This window comes from Dasypus novemcinctus, chromosome 9 (assembly GCF_030445035.2).
Source record: "Dasypus novemcinctus isolate mDasNov1 chromosome 9, mDasNov1.1.hap2, whole genome shotgun sequence".
Taxonomy (NCBI): domain Eukaryota; kingdom Metazoa; phylum Chordata; class Mammalia; order Cingulata; family Dasypodidae; genus Dasypus; species Dasypus novemcinctus.
This window is the reverse complement of record NC_080681.1, coordinates 28,331,047-28,353,973: the sequence shown is the minus strand read 5'-3', so window position 1 is coordinate 28,353,973 and position 22,927 is coordinate 28,331,047. Positions and strand designations below refer to the sequence as shown.

Here is a 22,927-nt window from a genome sequence, read left to right as displayed (position 1 = left end):
TGTAAAATTTTCTATTCTACTATTGGTGTGTCCAATTTCTTTTCTATTTCCTCAAATAACTTCAACACAATTCTTATTTTCCCAAATTAAAATGCCAATTACTAATATTTTATTTTTAATATCACTAATTATATCACAGTTATCACTTTACACCAACTCTACAGCTGAATTTCGGGATTAAGGTGTTTTTGAGTTATTTTCTCATTTAGGTATTCCTAATAACTCTTATTTAAAATCTTTGGCCCCAGAAAGTTGCAAGAAAGATGGCATTGTTGTAGCTCAGGCAATGCCCAGCTCTCTTGTAAAATAAGGGAGACAGCACAGAAGTCATCAAAGGGAGTCGCTTTGGGGAGCTGTAGACCAGGAGAGCACCTTGAGCATAGCCAGGAAGGGTTGGGGACAGAGAGATGAAGAGAACAAGAGCTACCCTACCCAAGGCTAACAGCCTTAGTCACACCTGTGCCTGAAGGGCCAATGGGGAAGGGAGAGGACATATTCCTCCCTGGGAAGAGGGGCTGTTTGGCTGAGGGCTGAGTGTGGTTTCCTTCAGCAACTTTAACCAGCATAACCTGGTTTTTAATTGCTGGTTAAGTGGAAAGCTTTACTGAGGAGGGCCATCTGCTGGCCAGCTGGGGAAGTGAAGGAAGACAAGGCTTGCTTTCTTGTTTCTTTCCCAGGCACTGTCCATCTGCTCTATGCCCCATTAGTGGCTCCCTGCCTCTGTTTGACTTGAACTCCCCAATCAAAAGACATAGACTGGGAAATGGACTTGGCCCAGTGGTTAGGGCGTCCATCTACCACATGGGAGGTCTGCAGTTCAAACCCCGGGCCTCCTTGACCCATGTGGAGCTGGCCCATGCGCAGTGCTGATGCGCGCAAGGAGTGCCGCCCCACGCGCAAGGAGTGCGCCCCGTAAGGAGAGCCGCCCAGCGCGAAAGTGCAGCCTTCCCAGGAATGGCGCTGCCCACACTTCCCGTGCCGCTGACGACAACAGAAGCGGACAAAGAAACAAGACGCAGCAAATAGACACAGAGAACAGACAACTGGGGAGGGGGGGGATTAAATAAATAAATAAAATTTTAAAAAAAAGAGTGGAATAGTGATACTGATATTGGACAAAATGGTTTCAAATGCAAAACTGTTATAAGGGATGAAGAAGGTCATTATATATTAACAAAGGGGGCAATTCACCAAGAAGAATAACTATAATAAATATTTATGCACCAAACCTGGGTGCCCCAATATACATGAGGCACACAAAGGCAAAGCTGAAGGGAGAACAGATGTCTCTACACTAATAGTTGAAAATTTCAATACATCACTCCCAGTATTAGATACAACATCTGGACAGAGGATAAAGAAACAAAGAGCTGGAATAATATCATAAATGAAATAGACCTAAAAGACATCTATAGAACATTGCACCCCAAAACATCAGGATATACTTTTAAGTGCTCAGTGATCATTTTCCAAGATAGACCATATGTAGGGTCTCAAGACCCAAATAGAAGGAGGTTAGGGAATGGAAAGCTAAGGGTTAATCTGTACAGAATTGGTAAAAAGGTTATTTGTAAATCTTTCAAAATGATGAGAAATGGTTACAGCATATCATGGTGTTTGTAACTAGCACTGCTATTGTATGGGTATGACTGGTTGAAAGGGAAAGTCTAAGGTCATGTATATTACTAGAAGGAGGGCGATAAACTCTAACATGGAACCTTATAACATAGCAAAACTTCAAGTAAAAGACAAATGGGATACTGCATACATAAGACTGCTTTCATAAAATATAAATACAAGTATACTAGAAAGAAGGAAAAATAATAGCAGCTGTTTACAGCAGGCAAGGTGTTGAGGGTTTAAGAGGTGATGAGTTTTGTTTGTTTTTGTTTATTATTATTATTGGAATAATGAAAGTGCTCTGGGATGATTGGGGTGATGAATGCACAAATATGTGATTACACTGAATACCAATGATTGTACTCTTTGGATGGATTTGTGCTTTATTAATATGTAACAATAAAATTGATTTCTTAAAAAAAATTGAAGAGGAGCTCTGAAATAAAACTACTAAGAGAGAGAAATTGATTAACAGAGTAAAATCACCTATACAATCAGATGCCTAGATATCAGTAAAAGATAATAAGCCATACTAAGAAAAAAGAAGATTTGGCCCAGCCAAAGGAACAAACCACCAATCCAGATGAAACACAGATTTAAGACAATCAATGATATTCACACAAATCTCCTTAATCAATTTAAGGAGATAAAGGAAAACATTACTAAAGAGATAAAGGACATTAAGATGACACTATGTTAGTATAAAGAAAAATTTGAAAGCCCACAAAGAAAAGTAACAGAGGGAAATGAAAGACACAGTGGATGAGATTAAAAGTACATTAGAGAGAAGCAGATTTGGCTCAACTGACAGAGCTTCCGCCTACCATATGGGAAGACATGGGTTCGATCCTAGAACCTCCTAGTGAAAAAGAAGAGAAAGCATGCCCATTTGGCAAGCCAGTGCCTACGTGAGTGCCCATGTGGTGAGTCAGTGCTCACATGAGTGTCTGCACAGGTGCCTGCATGGTAGCCAGTGCCCTGAGCAAGTGAGTCACACAGCAAGATGATGACGCCTCAAAAGAGAGACAAGAGGAAAATTAAGGTGAAGCACAGCAGAAACCAGGAACAGAGGTGGTGCAATTGACAAGGAATCTCTCTCCCCATCAGGATTGAATCCCGGTGAATCCTAGAGGAGAGAAAATGATAGGAGAAGGACAACCCAGACAGCAAGAACAGCAGGGCGGGAGGAGGGGAAGGGAGGGGGGGATAAATAAATAAATAAATCTTTAAATAAAAAAAGTACATATCTGCATATACAGCAGATTTGAAATGGCAGAAGAATGAATAAGTAAAATCAAGAACAGAACATCTGAACTGGAAAAGACAGGAGAACAAACAGAAAAAAGAATGGGAAAAATGGAAAACAATTTCAAGGAAATGAATGACAATGCAGAAAGCACAAACATATGTGTTATAGGTGTCCCAGAAGGAGAAGAGAATGGAAACAGCATAGAAAGAATATTTGATGAAATACTGACCCAAAATTTCCAACCCTTAGGAAAGACATGAAAATCACCATCCAAAAAGAGCAACAAACTGAGACATTTACTATTCAGAATGTAAATGCCAAATATAAAGAGAGGATTCTGAGAGCAGCAAGTGAATAGCTATGTACCACTTACAAGGGAGTCTCAGTAAGGCTAAGTGCCAATTTGTTATCAGGACACATGGAACCACTACAAGGAATATATTCAAAAGAACTGAAAGCATGGACACAAACTGGTATTTGCACACTGATGCTCACAGTGGCATAATTCACAATTGCTAAAGATGGAAACAACTAAGTGACTGTCAACCAATGAATGGATAAACAAAATGTGGTTTACACATAGGATGGAATACTATTCAACGATAAGAAGAAATGAATTAGAGAATCACATGACAACATGGAGGAAACTTTATGTTAAGCGAAATAAGCCAGACACAAAAGGACATATATTGTATGGTCTCACTGAAATGAACTAAAAATGATGAGTAGACTTACAGAGTTGGATTTATGGAGTTGAGGTGGGTGGGAGATGGAATGTAGGTTGAGAAGGGGGAGCTAATGTTGGATGCATATAGAATGTTTAATGAGGTCAACTGTAAATATGTGGTAATGAATGAACTTGATGGTAGAACATTATTATGAGTGTAACAAACACTGCTGATTTATGGATGTGATTGTGGCTGAAACGGGTAGACTAAGGAGATTAATGTTAGTTGTAGGACACCTGGAGGATAATATAGGGATTGTATAGTAGTAATTTTGTCAGTAGATGGGGACTGTATTTAATAATATAAAAACAGGAATGTTTTTCTACTACAAGGTGTTAAGAATATGGTGATATGTGGGAAAAATATAATTAACGTAACTTAAAGACTATAGTTAACCACAGCATTGGAATATTTTGTAGCAAAACCAAATAAGGTACTATATCAATGCCAAATGTAAAAAAGAGAATATGGGGTTTAGTTTTATGAGATATGAATATGGTAAAACATTTTTTCTCCTTAATTTTTCTTCATTAACAAGGAGACCCTGCTAATGCCATTTAACTAATCTGTGCTCATCTGTGTATCTGTTTGAACACTGGAGGAATGAGTGAGTTTGTTTTTGGGATTAGATGAGATAAAAGTTTCTGGACAAAATTTTTTGGAGTAATGCATCTATAACTTGTTAAACTGCCTTTTGTCTGCTATTTCATTTTTAGAATTTGAAATAAAGGTTACGTAAAGATAATAAAAAATAAAATCCTTGGGGCCAGATATATTTTAGAATTCAGAATTGTGGTTTTTTTTTTCTTTCAATTTTAGAAAAGTGATATAGTGCATATACCACATTTTACATAACACCCCCAGCAAGGTGTGGGGTAGCATCTCACAATCAAATGCATTACTCTTTCTGCCATAAACATTTAAATGTTCACTCTAAGAGGAATAAATAAAGATTATAAATAGCTTCACATCAGTTCAGGCCAGGTTTGCTGCCAAATGAGTTATGTGAAAACATTTGGTTCCAGCGCTTTTTGGATTTCAGAATTGTTGATGAGGGATTGTGGATGAGTATTCTGATTACTTTCATTTTACAGTTTTAGAAACAGGTTTAGAGAGATTAAATAACTTGTCCAAATTTGCCTAGCTAGTGAATAATGAAGCAACATGTAAACCTGACAATCTTACCCTTGAGTTTGCTAGTAAATGTTAGCAAGTAACTGCTTGGTAGCCCATATGCAGCAGGCAATTGTTTCATTTCAGTTCATATTTATGTATAAGTTTTTCATCAGGGAGAAAGGGGAATTAGGTAACTGGATTTAAAATAAGAGGTTGTTTTCCTATCAAACACGTCTTTCTGATGATATAGTAAATAATCTCCTGACTCTGTATTTATAGGTTTCCTTATCACTGACTATCTGTACAGATTTTGGATATCATGTACGATAGCAAAGTATCTCTGTCCTCACAATTCTTTTTGTTTTCAGGATTTTGACCTGACTGCTCCACTATTTCATGGCCCCTGATTCCTCATTGGGTATTTTCAACTTCTGGCCATTCAGAATCCAGAGTGATGCTTCTCTGGATTTTTTACCAAACCTCTCAGATATTTTCATTTCTCTTCCAGCTCAGCTCAAAATCACCCATTGCTAGTGATCGCCATCGAGTGAAGCTTGCATTCTGCTCACTGTCAACTTTTCAATTTCTGACTTTTCAACTGCTATTTTCTCTTCTCTTCCTTTTGGAAATGTGATCTCAGGATCCCTGCATCAGAGTCATGAGGTGAAAAATGCAGATTCATAGACTCACCACCGACCCACTGAATCAAGATCTCTGAGCGATTGTTCAAGAGCTGGCGATTGTTCTTCCCATGCCCATGGTATCTGTTCTCTTGAAGGTGTGGATTTAACCTACTTGCATCATAAGACCAGAACAAACTACAGAGCTGAACTTTTTGTCCTTCCAAGCCACCTGAAGAAACAGTGCTCAGGAAGTCTAATCAATTAATAAGTGAGGTAAGCATTAGGGAGAGTATATTAAATATACTAGTTACTTAAAAGCTAACTAATTGACCAAATCCTCATTTCCACATCCAAAGTTTCATTTTCTCTCCATGTTCAAACATTGCATTGTAATTGGTTTCTTCTAAATATCTACTCTAATTTATTCTAGCCTGACCTATGAGTAAAAGATTAAGTAGACTAACAATCATCCTTTCCAAACAAATCCATCCTGTCTAAAGAAGCCAGCCACTTCTAGAGAGTCTTTCTGAAAAGGGTGAATATATTTTCATTTTCCCTATAGCAAAAAAAAAAAAAAAAAAAAAAAGGCAGCACTGTAAGGAGAAATATCCTATTCTTTAGCTAATGAGAACATAATATGAGTTGTTTTTAGACACATACACACATACACATACACTCACACATGCACACAACAACACTAAGAAGAAACAATTAGGAAGCCACCTGTACCTTGGGTCCAGAGCACATTGATTCAGTATTAGGGATATTAACCTGAAGGGGATATTCATCTATTGTTTTACTTATGTCAGCCCTCACTACAGAATCCAGGAGCACAAATCTATTACCAGACCATCTGCTCGTTCCTGCTCTTAGTGCTGAGAAATGAATCACTAATATAATCACATAGGCAGAATCCTTTTTTTTCAAACAAATGATAATGCTGGAAATTACGCTTATGGTTTTGATTAACACTGGGCTCCCCACATACCCCAAAGTAAAGAAAGTCTGAATCCAGATGACCTTATCAGAAAATCTATTTCCATTTATGTCATTGGCACAAATGTCCCCATTATTATCCTCCTTTGGTTTGAATGTAAGTTTTTTTTTAAATAGGTAAGGTTTGAAATGAATGTGAAAGTCTTTTTGAGACAAAATGGCCCAGTGTAATACAACTACTTATATTTCAGTTTACAAGATAACCACTCAAATTTGAGACAGTGCCTATATAGATGATCATAAACTATCATGTCAGAAACAAAGTCCTTGAGATATTTACAATGAATGAGTGTAATGTCATTTGTGAAGTTTTTTAGTTATAAAAAACCTTAGGCTATTGATAGTCATTGAGAAAGGCAAGAACACTCCCTGTCTAAATACTGCAGACTCAGTTTATGATAATATGATTAGTTACACTAATAATGCTGCTTAGGCACAGTCTTGCTAATTACAATATTATAAATATTAATGTCACCGAGCCTTTCTGTTTGATTGCCACTCATGGAGTCATTCATCATGATATTTTCCTGGAATTCACACTGTAAGATTTTCTTTCTTTCCCCTTTTTGCTTTTTATCACCAACTTATAATGTTATACATTTCTCAAGAAGTCCTTATTTTTGGCTATCTATTAAGAAAGGGACAGGGATATTTTCCATTAAAACTGGTCAACTCTAAGTCAGTTTTATGATGTTTCTCTTATTCTTCCTGAGTCCCTCACCAAGTCACCAAAGGCAGAATATCCAGGGTTTTTGTTTTCCATTCTTTTCATGTGACCTGTTTCAAGTTAAGCTTCATTTGAATTATTAAATGCTTCCTTAAAGAATCTTTTTATACTGCCTCTCTTTTTTTTAAAAAGTTAATTATTGATGTAGTGACAAGCTGAAAAGACTAAGAATTATAATTTTTCCTCCCCTTGCTCAGGACTCAAGAAATGTCTTTTGACAATGGTTGTCTACTTAGAATAATACAAAGGAAACACAAAGGCAAAATGCTGAAAGTTGTTTTAGAAAAAGGTTGCTAAAAATCACTGTATTATATAAAATGTAAATGTAGTGTATATTTCTCTGAAAATAGCAGTTAGTGAGAAAGTGGGGACATAACCTTTTGAGCCCAGGTTTAACCACAGAGCAGAAGCAGTTACAAAAGATACTGATGAGAATTAAACTTTTTTTAAAAAAGCATCATCATATTATTCAGGACTCCAGTGATTTGATTGTCTTGAAAATAGAAAGGTAATGTTATAATTTCCAGAGCTTGTTAGAGAATAAAGAAATCTCCAGCCTCCTACTGAAAAGAATGCCAGTCATCACCACAGTAAGCAAGAATTTAGAGGCACTTTACATTACAAACTTCAATCTTTTCCTTTTTTATGACCTTGTGTTATATTGGTTTTATAGAAATGTAACTTGCAGACCCATCCTATCAAGCCTCCTTCAGAATGATTCTCCCGTAGAACTCACATCCAACAGGCACTGTGTTTCTCTGCTAGTGAGCATTGTAGGAAGGCAAATAGTATCTGAAATAAAAATTCACCAAGGCACGGTTTTTTAAGGCTAACACTGGATCGGTTGGGCACATACCTTTCCTGTGAGTTCAGCAATATGTGGAACTGGTTTCCCTTTCTGGTGACGCACGGTGGCTGGACTCTGCCCATCCCAGCCTTGTAGTTCTTCAATGCTTTTCAGATAAAGCAGGGCTTTGAGGCCAGTGCAGTAGTCTTCAATCACAGTGAAATCCTGATTTTGAACAGCACTGCATACCTAGAAAAGATGGACCAACCAACCAAACATAAAAACAAAAGCTAATTCTCCCACTGGATTCTCTTTTCATTTATTTGACAAATGTTTACTTTGCATGTCAGACACTATTGTAAGCATGACAGATCAATCACTGCTTGGGGATGGGAGAGGTGGGGTGGGAGGGATTACCAAGGGGCACAAGGAAACTTTTGGAGGAGATGGATATTTTCATTAACTTGATGTGGTGGTGATGATCTCACAGCTGTACACATAATGCAAAACTTATAAAGAGTACACTTTAAATATGTCCAGTATGTCAATTACACATCAATACAGCTGTTAAAAATTAGATCCCATGGGTTGCATTTTCAAGGAATCAGATTTGGCACTACCTAAGGAAAGACATTTTAACTCTCCCAGTTTCCCTCTGTTGGGATGTGCTGCCTGGAGGTCATTTTTGTCCCTGGTGGCAGTCAAGTTGGGGCTAGAGTACTATCCATTCATTTCACTCAACAATCACTTATTCGCTCAGGTCTTTCCTCTTCTCCTCAAATTTTCCAACTTTCTTCCTGCATTGGGATCTGCTCTGTGACCTTCTTGTTGCCTAGAAGGTCTTTGCCCTCTATACTAGGCCAAATAACACCCATCTCAGTCTCACAGGAAATGTGACATCTTCAGGGAGGCCTCTGTGAACCTGAGGTAGGTCCTGGCCTTCTTTTACTTGTAACATCATTTACCTATAATTATTGTATGAATATTTGATTGATGGCCCTCTCCCCAATTAGACAAAGCTATATCTACCTTGGGTTCCCAAATTATCCCCAATGTCTAGCACAGGGTTTGCCATTTATTCTGCCCTCAATAAATTCATATTAATGAATGAATGATTTAGGGATACTGTAGAAGAGGATTTTGGACTTGAGTGACTATTTCTCAGAAAATTGAGATAAAAATATTCTAGAGTTAAGGTGGATTGTATCAAAGAAATTAGTATTCCTCCAATAAAAATATACTTGGGATTCTGTGATTATAGTTGGGATTCAAGTTAGAGATTGAAGAGTAGGGATTTAGAGGTGGAGTGTCTGTGGTAATTACTTCCAAAGATACTTCTCCAATTCTGATACTGCATGCAGACTCCAGAACTATCTTTACAATTGCCAGTGGACATCTTTCTCAGATGGCATAAACAGCACTTAACATTCAAAACTTACTATGGTATTCAACATATTTTCCCTATCTATCTTCTCAGATCATCCAAAGAAGCAGCAAGCAACCAAATAAAACTAGGCAAAGCAAAACTCATTTCTAGCCCATTTTCCCGGACTTAATACTAGGCATATATATAAGGGTGCCTGACAATGGCAACCAAAATTTAAAAAATCACATCATAAGCAAATGAAAATGAAGGAAATATCTGAAAATAGAAGAATGAACCAGACATTTTTTCATGGTCTCTTAAAGCCTTCGAGTCTTTAATTTTATTGTAATCCTCACGATTAGCATACCACCTGGTGCCTAGTTGTTACGCAATAAGCATTAGTTAAAAGATTTATTGAAAACACACTTAAGAGGTTACTGAATGCGGAGTGAGAAACTGATATACAAAGAGAAAAGGGCAGAAGAAATACATATTGAGGTGTTCTCAACAAGAAGTGGTAGTGATTACATGATGTGTGTGTACTAGAAGGTCAAGTGTAGAACTTTGGGAAAACCATCCATTAAAGAGAAGCTGAGGAAGAAGGTCATGAGGGCATTGAGTCCAGGAGATCTAAGAGTGTATGGAGAAAGGTGTCAAACACTACAGAAAGGTCAGTAACATCGGTGCTGAAGAGCACTCATTGGATTTAGCAACCAGAAAGACACTGGACAACTTTTTTCATTTACAGGGGAGAAGTTCTACAACAAAGGAGTGGTTTTGTAGTAGGCTGAGGAGTGAGAGGAATGGATGATGGATGAGGAATTGAAGACGTGAAGATAGAATGCTCTGCAAAAGGTTTGGCTCCTGTGAGAGGAGAGGAAGAGCTAGGGGTATAAGTAGGAGGAGTTTTATATTTTATTTTTTATAGGAAGGAAAAAAGCTACCTTTTAGGCCAGGCACTCTGTTAAGCACTTTCTTGTATATTATATTGCTTTGTCTTCAAAAATAATCCCAAGAAGTAGGTTTAATTTTTAACCCTATTTTACAGATGAAGATAAAATAAGTCTTGGAGAAATTAAATGACTTGCTCCAGTTCACATGTATATAATATAAACTGTTAGAGACAGGATTCATGATCAGGAAGTCTAATGTGACTAAGATATAGATATTGTAAAAGAAAAAGCTGTTTTAAGGTAACTAAACTTATTTTTCCCTTCATTCATTCCATGAACCAACACATATGTTTTAAAAATGATTGAATTATCTTCAAGCCAAATATAAGTAATGTTTTGAAAATACATATTGCTAGGTGAAAATTAATTTTCTCCTGCTTTATTTCCTTTCTTGTTTATATAGTATAAGAATGGCAACAATAAACCAAAACCAAAAACAAGAAACAAACAAAGAAAAACCCTTATTTCCTATTTTGAAATGCTATATGTTTCTACTATGTGGAAAGACCACAGAATAACTACTATGTACAAACAAGAACCTTTCCTTTGAAGCCCATTTACATGACATTAAAAATCTGTTTCTCAGAAGGAATAATTTGAGCATTAATTAGCCCTGTTATAACTTCCTTAGGTTGATTTTTTTTCCAGAATAATTATAAAGAACATCATTATAATTTCCTCCACAGGATTTTTTTTAACTATAAAAGTCAACTGATGCTTTACTTAATCCTCTTTGTTCACAGTGAGATTCTACTTTTTGTAGGATATGCTTATGGATATACTTTTTCTACTGAAAAAAGTTCACCATATCAACATAAGAAATCAGATTTTGAAAATTATGCCATGTACTTTGTGGGATGTTCATGACTTTATAAAAACATAAATACTGAAAGGAATCAAGAAATACTTTGCAAGATATAAAAAGCAGAGTTTAATTCCAGTCATCTCTGATTTTCCATAAGAAGATATAAAAACCACTAACTCTTTTAACTCAAACCAAGACAAAATGTGTATATAGCCATCTCTGCTGAGGAATTCTGGAGTGATTAATATGTGGACTTGGGGTATTTTCAGTATGGAAGAAGATACACTTGCTCTTTGCCACCCTTTTCTACTGTCTTCATCCTACAGTGTTAGTGTTCCTTTAATTGGGAGTTCTACTGAGTATGTGAAGGGGACATGACACCTTCTGAAGAGCAAGAAGAGCCTTCAAAATGGCCACTGAGCCAATGTGGCGATGGTGCGCTACACAGGAGAACCGGAAGTCACCCTGAGACACAGATGCTAGTGGTGGCCCCTTAGAATACGCTTAATGATATGGTACCTTTCTGAAGAGAGTCATTTAATTTCTACCTTCTAAAAAGATTAAACCTATTAGTTATCCTAATAGAATTTTGATAGTAGAAACTTTTCACATTGATGTTTTCTTCTCACATTTTAATATACATAAAAATTATCTGGGGATCTTCTTGAAAATGCAGATTCTGAGTCTGAAGGTTTGGAATGAAGTCCAACAGCCTGCACTTGTGACAAGATTCCAGATGCTGGGAAACGGACTTTGGCCCAGTGGTTAGGGCATCCGTCTACCATATGGGAGGTCCGCGGTTCAAACCCCGGGCCTCCTCGACCCGTGTGGAGCTGGCCATGCGCAGTGCTGATGCGCGCAAGGAGTGCCGTGCCACGCAAGGGTGTCCCCCGCGTGGGGGAGCCCCACGCGCAAGGAGTGCGCCCGTGAGGAAAGCCGCCCAGCCTGAAAAGAAAGTGCAGCCTGCCCAGGAATGGCGCCGCCCACACTTCCTGTGCCGCTGACGACAACAGAAGCGGACAAAGAAACAAAAGCAGACAAAGAAACAAGATGCAACAAATAGACACCAAGAACAGACAACCAGGGGAGGGGGGGAAATTAAATAAATAAATAAATCTTTAAAAAAAAAAAAAAAGATTCCAGATGCTGCTGCTGGTGGATCACACTTTGAGCAGCAAGACTTAAGAACCATTAGAGGGTGAATCTCACCTATTACTGTCTGCAAACTACACTTCTAAAAATGTTTTTTCCTAATTTTAACCATTAGATTATATTTTCACGGTTCTTAAAATACTACTATAATGAGAAGTCACATTTGAAGAAATTCGAGTAATTTTTTCATTAAATAGTAATAAGACTAAACGAAAAAAAAAATCTCAGAATGTAAGCATACTATTGGGAAACAGAGCTTTTTATTTGTGATTTGATGCTCAAAAAAATGGAACTGCACGGAAAGGTGCTTAACCTTGACACTCCACTGAGGGCTTGATCTCTATCTCACAGGTAAATGGTTCCTTTTAAAACTCCAAACATGCAGCTGCTATTCAATGGGTGTAGTTTATATGACATCTCTTAATTGTTTGTTTAACAGCTCTGATTAGGACTCATAATAGCTGTTAACATGTTTGCTTAGTATAATCTGTAAATTCTTTATGGTGAAGGCTGGTTTATCGTTCTTCACAGCAGGGCATCAGGTGCCATTATAAGGATCATTGCCACTATTAATTATTTCTATAAGTGTGACTATCCCTATAGTGAGCTGTTTTCAATAGGGGCGCCCAGAGACTCAGCAGGACCAGCCCTTGCAGGATCTGAGTAGGTGGTGGCCTCCTGTAGCATGATCTGAGGTGGGCCATAAAGCTCCCACTGCCACTGAACAGCCTCCCCCAGAGGTCTGACACAGTGCCCTGAATTTTCACTTTAGGTGGAGGCACATTTAATCGAAGCCTATGCTAGGCCACTGCACAAATCCCTGGGAGGTAACAGAAGGCTGTGGGGTGCTATTCCTTTCTCATTATTTATCATTAAAAGAGATTAACCACATTAACAGGAAATTGCCTGTTTATGGTGATTTACATTTTAAAAATCACCTTTACATATATTATTTCTCTCATTACTCAGAATAAATCCATGAGTTAGGAAGAAAAGAGGGTAACATTCTTCCTTTGAAAATGAAAAGAGCCGAAACTTGAAGTACTATTTTCTAAAGTCAAATCTACTGGATTTTATGCCTAGTGGATAAGAGCAGCAGGCAAGTCAGGCAGTACTGGGCCCAGACCGTATCTTAGCTGCATAATCATGAGCAACTTTCTTAACCTAATAATGGAGATCAAAGACAGCATATATGAAAGTGAAAGGCAAAATATTTAAGTGCTCAATATAAGAGCAAGTATAGGTTGGCACTAAAAATAAATTTCACAATTTGAATAAATCATCAGTGTATAAATGAAGCAGGATGTAATTTTTTAAAGACTAGTCTTTTCTCACTAACGCAGTAAAAGAAGGCCATGGACCTTATTTTTATTTGCATTAAGCAATGATCTCAAAAAAAGTTTTATTCTTGTCATCAGAAGACATGTATCTGAGACCCGGTCTGCCGTTCAGCACCTGTGTGAACTGGTACTAGTTGACTAGCTTAGCGTCTTCGGTCTCTCTCACTCTCCTGCTAACCTTTTTAAAGACAGATAATAATATCTAATTTATTGTTGTGAAAATTAAATTACATCATGTAGGTGAAAGTGCCATGGAAATTATACATCTCAGATGGACAGAATGTTCATTATTTCCTACATTACTTTAGCCGCCCATAAGCTTCTTCTGCCAGCAGGGAAAGTTCTGGGAGGGTAAGCCAGAAGAGTTTCCTGTTTGGGTCTTTCAGGTTGCTGCCTGGTAGCTTGTCACCATAGGTGATATTCTGAATCGCTCCAGAACAGAGCCAGGGACCCACAGTGGGCATGCAGGCCAGCTCCACACCAAAAGGGGGTGCAGAGGGGGAGGTACCAACGAGGGCCCCAGGCCAGGAGCATTTCATATGTGTTTTTTTAAACATATAATTAAAAAAAAAATTTAAAGAACCTTTAGATTACATAAATGTTATATAACAAATATAAGGGATTCCCATATTCCCCACCCCCTCCCTCTCCCACACTTTCCCACATTAACAACAACCTCATTAGTGTGGTAAGTTTGTTACATTGATGAACCCATAATGAAGCATTGCTACTAACGATGGTTTACATGAAAGCTGTGTTGTTTTCTTTTTATAAGGCACTTGCCCAATTTCTGCAACTCTTTAACTCTTTTTTGGATTATAAGGCACTTGCCCAATTTCTGCAACTCTTTAACTCTTTTTTGGACTTTTGAGGAAGATGGCTCTGCCAGTTTTTGCTAGTTTTCCAAAGATTCTCTGAAGGGTGCAGGGAATAACGCTCTGAAGTACCTTATGCCAGCACCTTGGACCTGTCTTCTCTTGTGACAAAGTTGTTAATGGAGGATCTTGGTCTCTTAGATACAATTCAGGTGAATCCATGATCATAATTATTTATTTTCATATCTAAATATCGGTAGACCAACTAAACCCCAGGGCTTAGAAACATGTACCTCCAGGCCATTTATTACAACTCAAATATGTACTTACAATTTAAGGGCAAAGTAGCCTCAGAGTTTCTGTAAATTCATTAGTAAAAGAAATACTGCAGAGTAACTACATTTAAGCAAAAACAGGAATACTTCAATGGGTATCTCATTCTAAATTGCACTAATAGCAGATCTGATGTAGCTGGAAGGGGTTCAAGAGTCTTCCCAACAAAGTTTTCCCACGGTCCATATTTCAAACACAGAAAAAGAGGATTATCTATCCAATTCTTAAAGATTTACCAGAAAATGAAAGTGATTCCATGACTCCCCCACTCTTACTACTCTAGTTTTATTAAGGATTAAACTGTTTAAACTCCGTAAAACGTAAGCAATATTTATCCTAGACTTTATAATTTTCAAAGCATGCTGACAAAAAGAAATACTTATGTAGTGATTTACGGTTTTCAAAATATGCTGACAAATAAAACTAACGAATCTAATACTCAAAGGGAACTTAGACATACTTCAGACTAGCCTCCTTATTTTATAGATTATGAGTCCAGAAAGGTTAATTGATTGGTTTGTGATCTCACTGCTAGCTGGAGGCAATGCTGGTCTCCTGATTCCGACTGGGTCGTAAGCTTTTTCTGTTTTAGCATTGCCTGTCACATGTCATTTTATGTAGTCCATGTAATAATGTTAGAGGTAGGCAGAGAAGGCGCTCTTAATTGTTGGGCAGTACATGGTAAAGCCAACAGAAGGAATTTGATCTTTTGACATCTACCTTATTTCAATACACTTCAAAACCTTAAAATTGACAAGTCTTACATAACTTAATAAATACAGATTTACACTTTTCATAAGAGGAAACACACTACTGCAATTTATTGTTAATGCAAAAATGTACATAATTTAGAAAATTAGGATCTTAATATTTGACCTATTAAAAGTTAACTGTCCACACATACTGAGTAAAACACGAGGTTTTCCAAATATGGAATGAGTAATTCCTCAGTGAAGTCAGTTCTGACCAAAGAGAAGCACAAAGTGATACTATACTTTTAATGCTGGTGTACAATATGTGCTGTTAAAGTAATAATTCACAATAACAACATCCACTTGTGAGTTTTTGGTACTACATGAACATGGTACTGCGTACTAGAATTCATGAATAAAACACCAACATTATAATTTTATATTGGAAAGGACAGCCTCTGGAGATACATAGCCCATAGGGAGCTAGATTGGAATATATTTGTATATCCACATAAAACCGCAAATCCTAATTGCTGTAGCATATTAGTTTCCATTTGTTGGAGCTGTGCAACATCAAAGTTGTGATGTCCCTATATATTGCATTTAGCAGTAGTGTAAAGGACTATGTGAAGAAATCAAAGTGAGAGTTTCTAAGTAGTTTCCTGGCAATTGAGACAGCAGGCTCTTTTATCTGCTCTGTAACTGTTGCGGTGCATTGATTTAAACTCCTTCTGAGATCCCAAATGCTTTTATACTCTTAGGTCTCTCAAGCAGCTTCTACTTTTTCCCCCAAAGTGATAAAATTCTAGCATTCAGCAAAATACCATCTTGTTTTCCCTGAAAGGAGAGGGCTTATTTCAGCTTTCCTACTAAACCGCACAGGCTCACTAAGTAAAATAGTCATCCAAATGCCATTCCATTAAGAAATTTGCCTTTGAGTTCAGTTTTCTATGTTCTGACCAAAACAAATTTGACTGGCAGAAAACAACAACAACAAACAAATGGCTTCACAGATGTTTTCCCAAGGTTGAACTCAGAAAAAGCCCAATGGATAAGCAGTTATGCTTACTAATTTTTCTCGAAGTTGTCTTGGAAATGCTAGCCACTGTTAAATCCTAAAGGCATGAAAGTTCATTTAACTTGTTTCTTTTGGTATATCATATATTTCACTGTTATTCATAATACTTTCCCCCTTATCTAGCCTTTTAAGTTGTATACTCTTTGACCAATTCTAAGCACATCAATATATCAATCTCCTTTCCCCCTGCTAATCAGGAAGGAATTTTATGGAATTCAAAAGGCTATTTTTCAATGTCTCTATGTGATCGTTGTCTATCTGATTAATTTCTTAATCCAAGTTCAGCTGAAGATAGACGGAAGTGAATAAACTGTTTTTAAGGTATTTTGTACCAGCATCCAGACCACATTTTGCTGACCAAAATACAATCATCAGTTCTCCCAGCAGTTTCTCAATGGCAGCATAGGTGGTGGGCCACCCTCTCAACTACTGGTTGAAAGGGCATTTGTGGGATTGATCTTTGCTGCACTTTGTCAATGACACAACTTGACTGAAGACGGACTAGGCTAATTAGTCAAAGGGCTATACCCTGCAGGTGCGATTGCCTCTGCCCCCTTCCCTGTATCAGGCCTTTACAAAATGAACTCTAACTGAATTCAGATCTCAATAATGACCTGAACTAAGAATAATAGAAAAGAACCAACAGAGACATAGCACCTCTGTCTGCCTTTTATGAAAGGCTACAGATGAAAATGGGTGAGCCAAGCACAACATGCATGGCCAAAGAATGGTGACTGTCTTCAAAGATAATGCTGCTTGATGGTCCTGCTTCCCTGGGGACATAAATACAAGACTATAAAAGCTGAGGTAAGACCTGGAGTCCTCTACTCACCAGGCTGTCATGAAGCCCATTTTTTGGTTAGGGGCTGTGGATACAGTTTGTGGGAGTTCAGCCACTTGCTTCGGAGGCAGCAGAATTTTTATACTGAAACTGATTATTACCATCCTGAACAATCGTTCTGGTACAGCATCCGTTCTCACAGTAATTGTCAATTACTCTGCAGTAACACAGGTGGTGGTACCAGGGTTTGCACGTAACATTGTGCACACTCAGCACCTCCCACAATAAGAGTGGGGCAAGAAAAGGAAAGGAAACATCCAGACAATAGCTGTCAGATGACTAAAATCATAATTTTAGGCAATCTCTCCTTTTCAACAGAGTCAACACAGCTGGGAAAACTTGATTTATTTACTAAAATACCACATGGGGTTTGAATCACAGAAAGAGAACAAGTCATACTGCCTGGAGAGAGTCTGCTAGGCAAATTAAATCATGGAAATTTTTTCTGGACTTTAAAGATGGATAAAGATACATGGTCAATCAAGATTGCAAACAGGCATTCAACATTCCAAGAAAGGGGACAATTTACTTACAACAGAAAAATGGCCTGAACATAAAACTCGTGTCTTCGATAACACTGTCCTTCTCTTAACCCAAGATTCAGTAGTTGGTTTGATAGTTAGGTTATTGATAAAAACACAAATTTGTGAGAGAAGCATGTGGCTGTATCAGTAAGTCACCAGCTTTGACTGAACTACCAATATATTATTTATTTATTTATATTTATTTATATATAATTTATATATAATTTATTTATGTATAATTTTTGTTTTTCAAACAAAAGTTAGAAACAGTTTAGTTGCTTATTAGTTATGCTAGTTTATTTAGTTGTTTATTAATTATGAATAATCCACTTAAAATTTAAATGCTATAGGAAAAAACCCTATTGTTCAAGTTAATGACTGTAACAGTACAAAACTATGTAGTGTTGGAGAAGCACAACAGTAGGGTTTGTATTTTAGAAAAGGAACTTTAAAAATTATTAAAGACCCATTCCTAATTCCTTCTCTCTTCAAGTGGAAAATTTGAGGATCACATCTTTTCTAACTTGGTAGAAAAACCAAGGAAATAAAAATGCATGCTTGTTTTTTAAAAAAAAACATAAAGACCAACAACTAAAAATCAAATGGTTGGCCTTCAGCCTCCAAAGCTGGATCTGCTGGATCTGCTGAAACATACAATGACCAAAGAAGTAGTTTTATTTCTCACTGAGAGGGCACAGACATTATAATTTATGAATATGACAAGTTATTAACCTAAAGAAAGATTGTAGACACCGGTAAAATTTCTAAGTTCAGGGTTTTAGGAGAATGCTTAGAGGTGACCATATCATTCAAACTGTGACAATCAAACAGGAAGACTATTGAAGAAAACACCTAGATTACCAGCATACACTGGTATTGTCCTGTACAAGCTAGGATCTACAATTCCCTTACCTTGATATATTTGTTTCCCCCATTTTTGGGTCAGAGAGTGAGTTTCACTTATCCTCATGGAATGCATTCATACTCATGGAATGCATTTTTAAATGCTCTGTTGCTTTTGGCTTGGTTTAACATTCTGGGCTTTCAGATACTTACACAGGTCACAGAACACTAATATTATATTCAAATCACAAGACCTGTATTGCTTAAGGGGGAATCTCCAGTCTCTGAGACTTGATCTGAACCAGGTAACCCTAAATTTAAAGGTTCTCCTTTAGCCTCCAAGGGTCTTTGAGCCTAAGAAAAGTTCAAGAGTGAGAAGAAGTGCAAGGGTCACCCAAAATCTAAATCCTGTAGATTAGATAAAATCATCCCACAAGTGAAAAAGCTTGATATGCTTTACATTTCTAATAATCTATCCTTTTGCAACTGTCCTTTCCTTATGTTTTACCCAAATTCCTTTATGTTTACTGTACTCTACTGATATTTACTAAGTGGTTACTATATCCCAAGCATTATGATAAAGACGTTCACATGTAGCGCCATATTTAATCCTCATACAACAACTCAGTAAGTATTATTATTTTCTTCAGTTAGTAGATGAGTAAACAGAAGGTTAGAGATTAAGGACATTGCCTAAATTCACACAGATAATAAATGGCAGAGCAAGGATTCACGTCCTAGTTAATGTGACCTTAGAACTTTTTTTTTCTTAATTCCTGTGCAATCTTGCTTTCTTGTTTTAACTCTTGCAAAGGCACCTGGCTCTCATGTGAAAACAGAAATTAGAATATGTATATGTATATAGCTTCTTAATCTAGCTGTGCAAAACCAGTTACATACATATAGTATATCAGTGAGTTCTTATGAGGATTATGTCACATAAGAAACACACGTATTTAGTTAAGTGTCTAAAATCAATGTATGATAGGCTTTAACATTTAGATTTCTTTTACCAGCTTTCAGAGACATATATAATGGGGCAGGGACTATATCTGTTTTGTTCACCACCGACATATGAAGTGTTCAATGAATGAGTGAAGGAACAAATGAACCAAGATAAAGACATTGCAGTATTACCATACAATGACAAGCACAATTTTCTCTCATTTCCTTTCAAGAACACATTTTTCTCTCCCTGTAATTATACAAATCTATCATCATTCAGAACTCACAGTAACCCACAATAGAATACTTTTTTTCTCAAATTCTACTGCATTTAGAATCCATATAATTCATTACGTAACTTGAAATTAATTGCTTTGTATTATTACTTAATTATTTTCTGGGTATCCCCATGCCTCCCCAGGAGGCAATGAAGCAGCTCCGCGTCTTCTCTGGATATCCCCATGCCTCTCCAGGCTGCCCTGAAGCAGCTCCATGTCTTCAGCATTCTTCTTGGTACTCAAAGTACTATTTGTCACAACCAAACTGGACAGAGCCTGTTTATGGATTATTGCTTATATGGTGCTCTCAGTCTGGACATTTGAATTTGGATAGCAGTTGTCATTTGATTCCCTCTCTTCTGGTTTACTTTAATAGTTAACTTAAGTAATAATTTCCTTTAGTAATAACTGAAAAACTGTTTAAACAGAATTATATAAAGACATCATTTAACAATGATTGACCTAACAATGTCAAATCAATATATGGATTCTTTTCAATCATTAATTTTTACATATATGTGTGTATGTGTTAAAATATTCACATATAACAGTCTCTATTTTAAATACAATAAAGGAGAGACAAAATTTAGCCAAGAGAAGTTACAGAGAATGCATCTATCCTGCTTTGTGTCTGGATTATTTAATTTTGGGGGTTCTTTATTACATACATATCCAGGTCAGTTCTGCTGTGTACCTGTATCAGGACCAATATTTCATTTTAAGATTTCCCTCTCTTTCTCTAATTACTCCAAATTCATACTTTAAATTTTAAGTTCAGAACTTCCTATAAATAGCACAAAGCAGAAACTAAATTGATGTGTGCAAATACTTGTATTTAAAATGATTTTTTCTTCTCTCATATTTGTACTGCAAAACTCTTGTGTATGTCCAATGTAGGTCTTCTCTTTCTATTTGCTGCCAATTTAATCTTAATAGATCTTTCTAGATTTTGACCATAAAACGTCAATTTTCAGATTCAGCTGTTCTTCAAAACGTCATTTCCTGTCACTAACCCATTAATTTCATTTATTCTTTTGTTCAACAAATATTAATTTATGCACCACTCCTCCGGTTTCTTTTCAGTCTATTACCAAACAAACTTCTGACTGAGGTAGTCTGGGGATATGTTGTTTGTCTTATATCTGTCAGAATGAACCTTCCTCAGAGAGGTGCTGAGAAAAGGATCATGAAGTACTATTTACCAGGAAAACTTTCTTGGTATATGTGTGGCATAATAGGCTCAATTCAGACATATGAATAACTATTCATATTCTAGATTTTTTATCTTAAAATTTATATATGCAACTGGTGTCTTTCGAGAGTTTTTCAAAAACATTGATTTATTTCTGCTGGTTTTAAATGATCAGTTACCCCACTGAGCTCAAGGACAAAAATTATCACAACTATATTATAAACAGTTAGCTTAATGACACATAGATGAGCATATAAGGTAGAGTTTTGAGGCCAGGAGATGACTGAATTTCAATTGCCATGCTTTAAGAGCATAAATTAAAGTCTCATTACCATCTCCTCCCTGCAAACCAATTGGCTTTTTAAGTCAATTATTGAAAATGTATTAGATTAAAGAAAAGATAAATAAAGCAAATGCAGGTAAGTAGATTTTGTGTTTAACATTTCATTCTTATTTTTAAAATGTCATACTTTTCATCAAACTACTGTTTATATTCTAAAGTTTTTATAATAAACCTCACTTAATTGTGTAATGCTCTAACATGCCATAAAAGTTATTTTTAATTCTTTTTTTTTTATTTTTAAAGAAGCTTTAGATTGCATAAATGTAACATAAAAAATACAGGGGACTCCCATATGCCCCACTCCCTCCCCCTCCTACACTTTCTCACATTAAGGACATCTTTCATTAGTGTGGGAAATTTGTTACAATTGATGAACACATATTGAAGCATTGCTACTAACTGTGGACTACAGTTTATATTATAGTTTACACTCTGTTCCACACAATTTTGTAGGTTATGACAAAATATATAATAGCTTGCACCCGTCATTGCATGAATTATTTTTTAACTCCCTCTAGATTACTTATATTATTTTGTATGTTTTAGAGAGGGTGGGTCCTGTGACTACACAACATTATTCTTTTTTTTTCCTAGAGTATGGAAAAGAATGAGTTTATTTCCTCAGCATCTTAATTTACAAAAGGTATAGAGGAAAATTACATACGGATTGTGTCTTTTCACATGAGTTCAAGTTTAATATATTTACTACTAAAAATAATAATATGAAGTTGTCTTCATCAAAATGGGTTTCACACTCCCTTAGCCCCTTCTATTGGGTCATTGGTCTTGTTACAGAATTGTCTAACCACTGCCTGATAATTTGAGAGAAAATAGCCAAGTACTATGGGACAGCTTCAATGACTTATGAACAAAAGAAAACAACTCTAGAATAAACAAGAAGTACTGAATTAACTTGAGGTGTTGAGTAAGATACTTTTAAAACATATATTCCAAGTTTATAGGAATTTCTTTAAATGTACGGGCACACAGACACACAGTGCTCTTGCTATATCTCCAATTAAGTAACTCTCATAGGTCCCACACCTTATTTTTAGGTAACATTCTTTGCTGAAAATCTGTTTCTCATTAAAAACAAAACAAGCCAACAATGCATAATTAAATGAAAATGCAGATTTAGTTCCCCCACATCCTCAAAGTTAGCTTGCTTTCTTAGTACAGAAACGGTAGTAAACTTGACAAAAAACTGTATACTGAAGAGGTATTTTTGTCTAACCTTAACCAACTAAAACAATTCAAAAATGTCTTATTTCTTATTGGGAATAATCTAGTTTTGCTGTAAAATAAAGTAGGTCTTTTACATTTTGTTCTTAAAGCATTCCTTGTAAAAGTACTTGATAAAGCCACTGACAGGTACATTCCAAATTAGCAGGTTTTTAACACTGCTTACAACTGATAAACTAGTGGATATTATTTGCAATTTCAACTCAGGAGAACTTTAAACTATTTTATTGAGAAACTATTATAAAACAACAATGACAATAAAATCACCGACTCCTGGTTTAGAAGATAACTGTTACCTATTATCAAGTACCCATGTCTCCATAGAGTAAAACTCAAGGA

The 22,927-nt window shown here is 36.5% G+C and overlaps 1 protein-coding gene across 3 annotated transcripts in view; it reads right to left on the bottom strand.

The window, feature by feature from the left end:
* The window catches only part of DPYD (dihydropyrimidine dehydrogenase), a 982,193-nt gene that overhangs the window by 120,268 nt on the left and 838,998 nt on the right, over nt 1–22,927 (bottom strand). For 2 of the 3 annotated variants that reach the window (XM_058303142.1, XM_058303140.2), the window contains exon 20: nt 7,916–8,095. The exons of the other annotated variant lie outside the window; for it this stretch is intronic. In XM_058303142.1, coding sequence (XP_058159125.1) covers nt 7,916–8,095 — 180 coding nt within the window. The remainder of the gene's footprint in view (nt 1–7,915; nt 8,096–22,927) is intronic. 3 annotated transcript variants of the gene reach the window in all.